A 12633-nucleotide genomic window follows, 5' to 3' on the forward strand; every position below is an offset into this window, starting at 1 on the left:
TTAATGATGATTCTAGTCTTCAATAATGGTTTCTTCTATTTCAAGGCTGGTATCTCAGGTTGGGTTTTCTGGTGGTCAACTAGCTACCATGATAAGTGCCATCTTTATTTCAAAGCTCTGTTCCCTGGCTCCATCAAAAACATACCCTACTTTTCCTGTTTCAAGAGTCCCTACTCCCTGTTGGGCTGCACACGAACTGCTTGCCTCCACCAGGCCTCCTTTCCCTGGTAAAGGGGGACTCCATGACCAGGGTAGGGATTCCTCAGGGAGGCCCACAGGCTGGAGAATTCTTTCCTACAGTGCTCAGCCTCTTGGGGGGTGCCTTCAGGCCCAGCAAAGATCAACACTTCTCCATTAGTGTGATGCCTCTCTGTACATTTCCACTCCAACTCTTGCCAGACAACTGGATGGTGTCTAAGCTTCTGGCCACTCCCCCTGTCCTCTTGCAGATGTCCAGAAATGCCCATGGGTCCTGCTCCCTCCCTGTGGGTGGAAAGGTCCCTTGGAGTGATTACAGATTGGCTCGGTTCAAGGGCCAGCTCAGGACTAAATGCCTATTTCTTTTCTTTCTCATGTTCTAAGGCCATCTCAGACACTCTTCCACTCCGTGTATCCTTAGAAATTGGAAGGATTCTGAAGAGCTGTTTCCCAGCTTTCTTCACACCCACCCCTATGATTACTTTGAGGACATCATTGAATGGGAAATCCTCACCAGACCCCTCCTTGCAAGCTCGTATATTAGTCCAAACCTACTCTGGGCACTCCAGTGACTATTACTAGGTTGAAGTCATAAGCTTCTCTGGCTTATGAAGGTCCTTGATACTGCCCTTCTTTGGAATAGTCTGCTTCTCAAAGACGCTGAAGTTTCATCTCAGCTCTTTCCTGGAGACCCATATAGTTTCTAGTCCTTAGAGCCACCCTAGACCCTAGAGGTGATAACCCCAATTTGAGTCAAAGACCTAAAATTCCATCCACTGGGTGGAACCTGTTCCCAAGAGAGCATCTTCGAGCTAGGGAAGGAAACTGAAGAAATCGGGACTTACCTAAGGTCCTATAACTAGGAAATAGAGAGCTAGGACATGATACTTTGATTCCAAAGGCTGCTTCCATTGAACTTTAATATACACCTTGTCCATGAAGAAGGACCCTGTCTACTGCTCCCCCTCCCAGACATTGCCACCACTTTGGGACTTTTTGCCAATCCAATCTTTTGTTAAATCAACTCCCAGCCAGCCAGTCCCTGAATAATCTCCAGAGTGCCATCTCTTCCTCCTTCATTTCCAACTCAATCATCTGAATCTGGAGGGAGACCTACTTTGCCATCTTATAATATCCTTTCCAGGATGCTGGTAGGTCTTGTGCCTCCTCTGCCCTCTCTTCTCCCTCACTTCATTGCCTTTTAGCTGGGAAGTTAGCCAAAAGTTCAGTCAGATGCCTGGGTGCTCCCATAGTGTCCAGTTTGTGGCAAATCACTTAGCTATACTCCCATGTATCTTATTAACCCTGGTTTCTTGGGTCCCACTGGCCAGATTGTCCGTTGGCTCCCTTGGCTCATTGCTGCCTTACTAGCATCACTGCTGACTGTTGTCAGACACTTTGTCAGAAGGCTCCTCTTTACTGTTCCTAAGCAGAGCTGTAAATCCCTGCATCCTCTTGACTTCACTCTGGGTTCCACCACAGTGAGGCCTAGTATCTCTAGCAAACCCCTCTTCCATCCAACAGCCACAATTTCATTTTGATTGCTGAGATGGTTTTTTAAAAAACCCAACTTTTTACTGATATCTTTTATTTTTACATCATCTACATTTCTTCCTTTATCCTTCCCCCTGTCTCTTCCCAGAGAGAAATTCCCTATAACAAAAGACTTAAAAAAAAATAAATAGAATAAGGGGGAAATGAGCAAAACAAATCAATACATAACAAAGATTTTTTAAAACTACAAAGAGCAAGAAGACAAAGATGAGCAAAACCAATCTACATTTTAAAAAATCTGACAATACATGCAATAATCCACAACTTTGGACACTGCTACCCCCTTCCCCCAAAAAGGGGTGGAGGGTGGTGTTTTCTCAGATGAGCTGGACTTTCGGATGTCCAAACCCAGCTCTCAGGAGGCTTTCAAGTATTGCTTTTCTCTCCCTGGTAGCTCGAGGTACTACTCAGTTCCTAGTGTAATGAAAGCTAGAGTTCATAGTAGACATTATATAGCCCTTCATTTTGTCTCCACTTTACCCAATGAGATAGGCTCACTTGAGGCTTATTCCAACGGTTCTCTCCCAGCCCTGCCACTAGGGGAGCAGTGTGCTGTCCCGTCACAGCGGGCCCTAACTCTGCCCTCCCTGGACATTCCACCTGTCTTGATCTCAGCCCACTGGTTCTCCCTGGAATCCAGAGTTGGGCTGGGACTGCCACCCCCACCCCAGCCTCACCTTACTGATCCCTAGGGAGCATTCTACACAACTCCTCTGTACTGACCAAAGTGAGGAAAACTCCCTTTCCTTAAGAGTTGGAGTTTTTCCATAGGAATTCCTAAGAAATTAGAAGAAAGCAACAAAATGGAAAGGCATAGAAATAGACAAGTTTTGTGGAGTTTAATCCAAACTTTGACTACAGATAAATTTGTCTGGCATATCATACAGACAATACTTATTAGAGGGCTGTGAGTGTGGCTAGGATTTTTCCTGTTCTCGAATAGCCTTATCAAGTTGTGTATCTACCCTTCATTCCACACTCATCACTGCCTAGACGGAGCATCCTGACTCTCAATCTGCCTCCAGGCTCCTGTAGCATAGGTTTCCTTATCTTTCAATATCATTTAAAAAGAACCCTTAGTCTTCTTCATGGGGAAATCCCTCTTTACAACTGATCTCCATCCCTATTGCTGACAAATAAGCAAGTACCCTGAATCTCATAAGAGAAGCAGCAGGCCCAGAACTTGTGGAGTGAATGAACTTAAAGAATGATTTCACCAGGAACTTAGCAAGCCCAAGTCTTAGAGAATGAGTGAATGGATGAATGAGGGGAAAAAAAACCCACTTATTAAGGTTTTTCTATGGGCAAAGCATTGTAGTAAGCACCAGGGATACAAATAGAAAAACAAGACAGTTTCTGGTCTCAAGAAGCTAGTCAGCCTTCAACTTTCTTTTGCCATTGTGGTTGCCATACTTCCAGGCCCTACTTCCTTCTTTCCTTCCTCTGTGCCACATATTCCAGATCACAGGCATCTATTTTCTGGGGTTTCCTCAGAAGGGAAAAGGGTAGGTGGGTCAAGATGTCTCAAGAATAAAATTACAGATATTCAAAGGTACACATAACGAAAGTTACCAAGCCCTGAATGAGCAATCCCAGACTTGTTTAGCTGTCTTCCAGCTAAAGTTTTCCTCCATCCCACAGAATTATTCCCTATGCCTGGAGCTGCAACTCCCTCCTTTTGTAGTTGGCTTTCCTTGTACTGAGAATGACATCCATCAAACCAAAATGCCCTCTGCTCCTACCACGAAACACCATTTTGAGAGTGGCTCTCTTGAATATACTCTAGAATATACTCTCCATTCTACAATCTCAGAATCATTCAGCCAATCAGGGTGGCTTCCTAACTGCCAGGGGGTTTGGAAGTCTTTGTGTTCTGGACCCCTCTGACATCCTGGTGGAGTTTATGGAATTCTTAGAATAATGTTTTTAAATGCATAAAATAAAATACATAGGATCACAAAGGAAACCCATTATGATAAAATAAAATTATCACAATATTTTGTTTAAAACATGCGTAAAGACTTGTGATTTCCAGGGAAACAGATCTCGACCCCCTCAGGGGCTCAATAAACAGTCTACGTGCATTGTTGTGCCCAAAAAATTAAAATATAAAAACACCTCATCATATATGGATGAACTTCCCTGTACTCAAGACCAGTGGGTGCAAATTGTACACAGCTAGTCTTATATAACAGATACGGGTTACACAGGCAATAGCCCAGTCAGTAACTGAAACTTTTCCAACTGTGTAGGACCTCCTAGGGTTTGAACTCTACAAGCATAGCTTTCAAGAACCCAGGGTCACCTCCACGCTACTAGGACACAATAGAGGCATCCACCCATTCAATCGTTTCTGTAGCAAGAGACCATGCCTTACACTCAATCCAAACAAGAACAGAAAAAGTATATTCAACAGTCAACTAGCCCCAAAGTGCATCCAAGACTTAAAGAGCCACACCCTAGAACTGCCATGGAGGCTATTATTATTGATGTAATGATAGTTACATTTACAATGCTTTGCATGTAAAGAAATAATTCTATTTCTCTATAAAATGGGTGGGGGGTGGGATGTTGGGCTATGAGTCATTTCAAATCTAAACCCCATTGGTCTTGTGACCGCCCCCTCTCCCTGGAATCTGACTGTGTCATCCTTCTTCAAGGTACAGTAGAAACATATTGGATCTGGATTCAGAATTTCTGGGTTTGAATTGCAGAACTGCCTCTGTGTGAATTTGGCCAATTCACTTGACCTCTCTAGCATCATTCTCTTTGTAAAATCAGAGGATGTATTACAATTCAAGAACTCTTAACCTAATGTCCTTAACTTTTTTTTAAATTTTCTTCATTGTATTTCCTTTGTAATACTATACATTTTATTTCATGCATTTAAAAAAGTTATTCTGAGAAGGTGGTCTCTAGGCTTGACCAGATTGCCAAAGGGGTCCATGCTACAGAAAAGGTTAAGAACCACTGGATAAGATGCTCTCCAAGATCAGAATCTTTGATCCCACCAAAACAAGTGAGGCACCAGACTCTTTGAAGAAGGCCATTTATTTCCAATATATAGACTGCACTTTTAAGACAGGATTTTTCAGAAGCAGAAACTTTTAGTTGTTGCCTAAAGAAGGGTGTCTCAATGACACATGGAAAGAAGAGACATGCGGAGATGGGAGGGTAAGAGTTGGGGGGGAAAGTGAAATTTATCCAACACTGTTACAGCACTTTTTAAATGAGTGAAACATCTTTAAAAATCCTTATAAATTCTTTATAATATGTTACACATTTAAAGACACTATTTACAAAAAAAGGGGTGGGGTGGGGAGAGAAATCCACTTTACAGCAAATCTTTGCATAAAACAGGAAAACTGCCAGCCAGGGAGAGTGAAATCCCATCAAAGCTTCCCAGGAATGACTGGATTTTGGAGTGAGGTGGAGTCATCTGGTTATTTTCAGTCTATTTACAATGTAAGGGAGAGAGGTGGTAGCCCTACCCACCCACCTTGAAGGGAACAAGTTGACTTCTTAGCCAGTGGGATGTGTATATGTAGGTGAGTATTGGTGGCAGTGATCCCTGTCCCCCATAGGAAATGGTGGCCCAGATGCTCAAGTCCTGAAAAGTAGAGCAGACTAGGTTGGAAGAACAAAACAGAAGTAGAGGGAAGTAGAAGGAGGCACCTAAAGTTCCCCCCCCCCCCAAAAAACAAACTGTATGGGGATGTGGCTACTGCAGCTCCCCATGGTCAAAGCCCTTCCTGAGGTGATGATCAGAGCTCTGAGACATTTGGCAAACTAGGGTTAGGGGAAGTCCTGGTGTTTGTCTTTGCCTCAGGGGCGTGGCCCCCTGTCTCTCCCTCTGACCTCACTTGGACAAGCAGCAGGGGACAAAGTGAGAATGATGGCCCAGTCTGCACTGGTCAGGAAGAAGCAGGTGAAGGTTGACTTCTAGCAGGGACAGGTTGAAAACTGCTACAGAAATTTGTTGGCTGGGACTATAGTGCACACAAATATAGACACACACGGCATACATCCAACCTAAGGTGATAGCTAGCTCCTCCCAGCTCCTACACATAATAGCTCCAGGAGATGCGAAATTGTTTACTCCTCTCCCTAACTCTCGAGAATCAGGTATCCAAGACTAGTGCTGGGGTCAGGATAGGGGAAGAAGTAAGCAATTGGCATCATTCATCTTTCCTTTAGAATAAAACTAGGGGGTGCCCTTCCCCTGCATAGGTAAAGGGGGATGTTTGGGCGCATGGGTGTAGGGCTACAGAGGGGTACACAGAAGCAAACATACAGGTGATCACAGAATGCCTGGAACTGTCTTTATTTTACCCCACTTATCCGTCTTCATATATTCCCCTCCCTTCTCTCTCCAGGGCTTATCTGCTTCTCTTCTCTCCCTGACTTGCTCTCTCTTTCCATCCCTGTCCTCTTCACACTCCCTCACTTTGTCCCCCAACTTCCCATTTTCTTCGCTCTCACCAATTCCAGCACAGAAACATAAACGCAAGAGACTTCACTTGCCTTTTCCCCTTTCTGGCCAAGCAGGAAAACAAAGATGACTCTGGGAGGGACAGAAGCAGCCCCGCCCCCACCCCCAAAATCGAAAGTTGGGGAATCACAAGAACAGAAAAGTGGCTCCGTGGCGAAGGAGTGAGCGTCAGGGTCACAGACACTGGTGGAGCCGCGACGTAGCTGTTCGACGGGGCGCCTGGCTGCGTGAGCTGGCCAGCTCCCCGGACTGAGGCGGCAGGGAAGCAGAGGTGGAGGAGGGCCGAGCCTTGGTTGACTCGAGGCTGCTGAGGCCCGAGTCCTTATTGTCACTGTGAGGTCCGGGCGGGGCCCCCTCCCCAGGGGTCAGGGAGCCGCCGTCCCCCAGCTCCTTCCACTCATTGAAGTTGAGATCGGTCAGGGGGCTCTGCACCACCACTGTGTGCCGCCTCCAGCTGCTGCGGCGCCGTCGGGTTTCGGGGGATAGAGGCCTCCGGAGCTTCACCCCGAACATGTCGTCAGCCGAGCCCCGGAGCCGCAGCCGTAGCTGCTCGGTCAGCGAGGGGCGGGCGGTAAGGGCCGCCTTCCCCCCCGCTGCGGGCGGCGGCCGCAGCGACTCCTGGCTGCTGGACGAGGCGGAGCCGGCGAGGTCGGCGGGGGAGTGGGGAGCCCGGCCCCCGGCGCCCCCGTCGTCTCCGTCGGGCCGGCTACGGGAGAGGCGCCGGCGGGCCAGGGTGTCGCAGTGCATCAGGTGGTGGGAGCTGAAGGAGGGCCGTCGGGGCAGCCGGCCCTCGGGCCCCGGGCGCGGCCCGCCGCCGCCCTCCGTGTCGGTCTCCACGTGGCTCAGCTCGCTGCGCTCGTCGTCGGCCTCGTCGCCGGCGCCCCCTCCGCCTCCGCCGCGACCCTCGGTCCCCGAGCACACGCTGCGGTCCATAGTGGAGAGAGTGGAGTAGCCGGAGACTATGGAGCGGGTGTCGGCGGCGGGCCGCTCCCCAGCCCCCTCTTTGGGGACCCTCGGGGGGCTGTGGCGGCTCGGCGCTCCGGCGTCACCGGCTTCCGCTGGCTGCCCTCCGGGGCCGTCCTGGACCGCCGCCGACGGCAGCCCCATCCCCGGCTTGTGGGCCTCCTGCTCCGAGTCGTCGTCCGTACTGCTCCCCAGCCCCCGAGCTTCGCACCTCTTCTTGCGTTTGCGGTTGACCGCAGAGATGAAGGAGATCGCCAGCATCTCCCGCGTGTACGGCTCTTTCTTTGGGGCCCACGAGCCCTTGGGGAGAGAAGGGAGCGTCAATAAAGAGAGTACCGAAACCTGCCATTTGCGCCTCCGAGGGTGCAACTGTCTCGTTGCTCTAGCTAGCCTTCCTAACACTCAACTAATCTCGAAATGCTTAAGCAATCCACAGATCTTGTGTGGGAGAGGGATTGATCGGGGTTTTCCATGGCCCCAGGAGCAGAAGTAGGACCAATGGGTGGAAGCTAGAGATTTGGACTCAATATAAAGAAAAAAAATAGGATGTTAATTAACTCCCTTAAGGCTATAATTGATGGGGAAGTCGTCAAACTTCCACACCTGGAATTCCCTCACACTGATGAAATCATTCAGGAAGCCAATCTTTACCACCCCCTACCATCCCGTATAAAGAGGAAAATCGATAAACACTTAGAACTGTCTACAAATGGAATGAACTACCTCAGGAGGTAGTAAGGTCCCTGTCATTGGAAGCGCACACGGGCTGGATGACCCTTGTTGAGGATGGTGAGAGGCCAATCCTGCTTGGCAGGGTTTGGACTAGATGAGGTGACCTCTGAGGTACCTTCCAAACCCGTTGTGCTGCGATAGTGGGGACTGTAGGCATCCTTCCTTTGCTGGGAAAGTTTCCAGTGTTTCTCTTTTATGAATAAAACCAGCTCTTAGTCCTTGAAAGACATTTGTGATTATATTGGGTAAAGTCCTTTCATTCCCATGCGATTTTTAAAAATTGTTGCATTTTTACATACATGCTATATGATATACATACATACATACACATACACACATATATACATACATAAGTATATATGAGTGTATATAAATATACACTCATATATATTTATGTATGTATATATGTGTGTATATATATATATATATATATATGTATAGTTAAAGGCTATTCCCCTGAGTCTATTGATGGAAAATGAATGGGGTGGCAGTTGCAAAGAGGAAACTTTCAGCTCTGTGGGAGGAAGAACTTCCCAAGAGGGCTACAAGTGAAATTAGTGGTCCCAGGAGAGAGGAGGTCTTTGACCAAAAGCTAAACGGCCAGTCTTCCCCACACCTTTTCTTCCCTCTTCTCTGCACCTCCCTCTTCTCTATGTTCTTCTCTGTGGATGGAGTACTAGGCCTGGAGTCAGGAAGACCTGAGTTCAAATGTAGCCTCAGACATGTCCTAGTGTGTGACCCTGGGCAAGTCACAATTTCAGTTTACCTCAGTTTCCTTAACTGTAAAATGGGGTTAATAATATCACCTACCTCCCAGGGTTGTCCTGAGGATCAAACGATGTAATATTTGCAAAGCACCTAGCACAGTGCCTGGCACATAGGGCTATATAAATATTAGCTATTATTGTTAACACTAATTATCTCTCTGTTTCTGGAGAAGAGGTGTTTGTGGAGTTGGATTAGCTTTATTCTTCTGGCCAAGAATCATACGAGCAGAGATTTAGAGCTGGAAGGGACCTCAAAGGTTACTGAGTCCAGCCCCCTCGTTTTACAGATGAGGAAAGTGAGACCCAGGGAAGTTAAGTAACACCTTCAATGGTCCCATCCCATACATAGTAAGTGGCAAAGCTGGGATTCTGATGCAAGTGCTCTTTCTGCAGTACCATGAATCCTATTTTACAAATGAGTAAACTGAGTCCAAGAAAAGCTGTGACTTGCTCAGGGTGATATAGCTTTTTGAAAAAGTCTGACGCAGTATTAGAACTCAGATCTTCCTGACTATACCAAGGTTATTTCCTTCATGACTTTAAATACTGCTTTTGTATCGTGTGCAAGAACTGGAATCAGGAAGAGCAGTGTTCAAATCCCGACTGTAACAATTGTCCATAGCCACAAAGATAGTTAAGTCACATTAAGTGATTCTTGGAGCCTCGTTTTATTCATCTGTAAAATAAGGGTGAGAAAATCTGTAATACTTACTTTGTAAGAGTGTTGTGAGGCTCCAATATGTGTAAAATATAAAAGAGTCGTTGGTTTTTATTAATGTCCCCCAGTTTGGATAGGGGGCTGAGAGAAGGAAGAGAGCAGATGGCCTATCCGAGAATTTCTGTGGCTTCCCATAAAGGATATTGCTGGGGGCCGCAAAAGGTCACAGGATTGAGAATTTTAAGAGGTGGGATAAACTTTAGAGGTCATCTAATTTAGCCATCTCCCCCTTCGAGGAATATCTTTTATGGTATCCTGGAGGGATGGTCACCTAGGCTCTTCTTGAACACTTTGCAGTGACAGAAAGCTCACTACTTAACAACAGACACCATTCTATTAGTGAATAAAAAAATTCCTCATAATGAGCCTGAATCTGCCTCCTTGTAACATTCACAATTTGGACTATACCTCTCTTTTCTCCCTAAGGAAGGCCTTCATGTTTCTGAAGATACCCACCCACACCCATACCCACGTATGTCTTCTCTTTTGTTGTTATTGTTGCACAATCATATCCAACTCTTCGTGGCCCCATTTGGGATTTTCTTGCCAAAGAGACTGGAGTGGCTTGCCATTTCCTTCTCCACCTCATTTTACAGATGAGGTAAACAGGGTTAAGTGATTTGTCCGAGGTCACAAAGCTAGTAAGCTTCTGAGGCCAGATTTGAACTCAGGAAGACTCCTCTTCCTGACTCCTGGCCCAGCACCTAGCTGCCCCATGTCTTCTCTACTGAAGGTCAAACCAGGGAATCATCTAGTCAAAGAGACTTCATTTTAACTTTGGAGAAGAAGTATGATATCCAGGGAAAAGCACTAGATTCAGAGTGTCAAGACATTCACTAGTAGTATCTTTCTGGGCCTTTTCTTCCTCATGTGTAGAACTAACAATACTTATACTGTCTCTGCCTCAAGGTTTTTATAAAGAAAGTGCCTTATTCAGTTGTGTTCCACTCTTCCTAACCCTGTTAGGGGTTTTCTTGGCTTTTGGAGTAGTTTGCTATTTCCTCTTCAGTGAATGAAGGTTAAACGACTTGCCCAGGGTCATATAGCTAGTAAGTGTCAGTAAGTGTCTGAAGCTGGATTTGAACTCAGGTCTGCCTGACTCCAGGCCCAGTGCTCTATCCCCTGAGCCACCTAGCTGCCTCTACTTATAGGCCTTACAGTACCCTATGTCATGATTATTCAGAAGACACTAGAATTAAGAGTATCTGGGCTAAAATCCCAGTCTTGCTGCTGCTATTTGTCCGACCTGGCCAAGTCATCCCTCAGGGCCATCTCACTGTCTTTTTCTCTAAAATGAGGGGACTAAACAAGAGCAGTGATTCCTATTTAACAACCTGGGAACCCCTTAGGAGTTTGTGTTAAAAATTTTTAATGGTGCCAGAAGCAGTAAATAATTGTAAAGAGTATTTGGAGTAGTGTATTAAATGACCCTGGGGGCTCACATTTTTGTTGTTGCTGAAAGGGGCTCCCCACTCCTGGACCATTTGTAGAACAACAACCAAAAAAAATGTCAGGAACCATTATACTGGAATGAGGCCCAGAAAAGCTGTGCCTTGCTTGAGGTGACATAGCCACAAGCCTCTAAGGCAGAATTACTTACTGCTTACTGCTAACTTACTTCCAACTCTGAGTTCTAGGAAAGGATATGACAAGGGGGGAGTCAATGCAAAGTGAGATCACAAGGCGATCAAAGTGTATGTGTGTGTATGTGTGCATATATGTATACGTGTGTATATGTGTATGTGTATATATATGTGTGTATATGAGCATTTATGTGTATGTGTGTATATGTGTGTGTTGTGCATGTGCATGTGTGTATATATGTGTAAGTATGTGTATGAGTGTGTATGTTATGTATGTGCGTGTGTGTATATATGTGTATATGAGTATATATGTGTATGTATGTATGTGTGTGTGTGTGTGTGTGTGTGTGTGTGTGTGGTGGGGGATTTGGAGGGATAAGGAAAGGGATCTTAGGGCTCTCAGTGGGATGAGAAGTCTTAGAAGTCAAATACAGAACTCAATGCTTTGGAATAACCTATAGATGAGAGATATTTTCTTGAAAACATTTCCTCATCTGTAAAACGGGGATGATAAAAACCTGTAGTACCTACTTTGCAGGAATGTCACCAGGTTCCAATGAGATAATAGTGTAAATGACAAAACAGGTGCTGGCTTTTTATTATCTTTTTCACATTCCCCAGTGTGAATACGGAGCAGAGAAAAAGGAAGAAAACAGATAGCTTTTATCTGAGACTGTCCTCTCTTAGGAGGGTGTTATTCTGTATGAGAGTCAGTGTGGTATGCTGGATAGGGATCCAGTCCCAGAACCAGAAAGATGTGGGTTCAGGTCCAGTGTCTGCCACATACTGGCTTTGTGACCTTGGGTAAGTCACTTGATCTCAGTTCCCCTAAGCAATTCTCTAAGTTGCAAAGAAGGCGCTCATCTGCTTTGGTTGAGGGAGTTCCCTATGTCAAAGAAATCCCAAGAACAGTCTCTGTCCCTATGATGTACCTCCTCCAAACCTGCTGGTCTGATAGGGCAGCTGCAGCCTCCCTTTACCCAGAAACCTCTTCTGCCAACAACTACACCCTTCTTCAGCCATTCCCTCTGCTCAAGTCATCGGATTGTTTATTTTGCAAATGCATCTCTGAAGAACATCTGTTCCAAAAAAAAATCAAAATGCTCCTAACAAATAAAGAAATTCAAATAGTATAGTGGAATATAATAAAATAGATATGTTGGGATAAATAGAAAACCTTAAACATTTAAGTTTGAAATCAATGAATTTGCAAGGAATATTAGATGGAAGAGACTCTGATTGGCAGAGGCTCATGTGAAAAACAGACAAAGAAAACAAGGTGGTGAAGTGGATAGAGTACAGGCCCTTCCTGGAGTCAGGAGAACCTGAGTTCAAATCTGACTTCAGACACTTACTAGATGTGTGACCCTGGGCAAGTCACTTAACCTGGACTACCTCCCAAAACAACCACAACAAAAACCCAAAACTACACCCGGGGGTTGGCAGGGGAGTGGAGTTCATTGAGTACAAGTTCAACATGAACTCAAGCTGTGACTTGTCTTTTTTTCCCAGCTATTTCTATCCGAGGCTGGACCAACAGGAGTGGTGACAGCCCCACTATCATTTTTTTTTTTTTTACCAAAGGAAAACAAAGTTTATTAAAGATTCACCCTAATTCTTAGGGAG

At 45.8% G+C, this 12633-nt stretch overlaps 1 protein-coding gene across 2 annotated transcripts in view; it reads right to left on the bottom strand.

Annotated features, from left to right (window-relative positions):
• Positions 1-4787: 4787 nt before the first annotated feature.
• ARHGAP23 (Rho GTPase activating protein 23) overlaps positions 4788-12633 on the bottom strand; it is a 118700-nt gene continuing 110854 nt past the window's right edge. For both annotated transcript variants that reach the window (XM_036756895.1, XM_036756894.1), the window contains exon 24: positions 4788-7507. In XM_036756895.1, the coding sequence (XP_036612790.1) occupies positions 6419-7507 (1089 nt within the window). In that variant the 3' untranslated portion in view covers positions 4788-6418. The remainder of the gene's footprint in view (positions 7508-12633) is intronic.

Source organism: Trichosurus vulpecula, chromosome 4, assembly GCF_011100635.1.
Source record: "Trichosurus vulpecula isolate mTriVul1 chromosome 4, mTriVul1.pri, whole genome shotgun sequence".
NCBI classification, from domain to species: Eukaryota; Metazoa; Chordata; class Mammalia; order Diprotodontia; family Phalangeridae; genus Trichosurus; species Trichosurus vulpecula.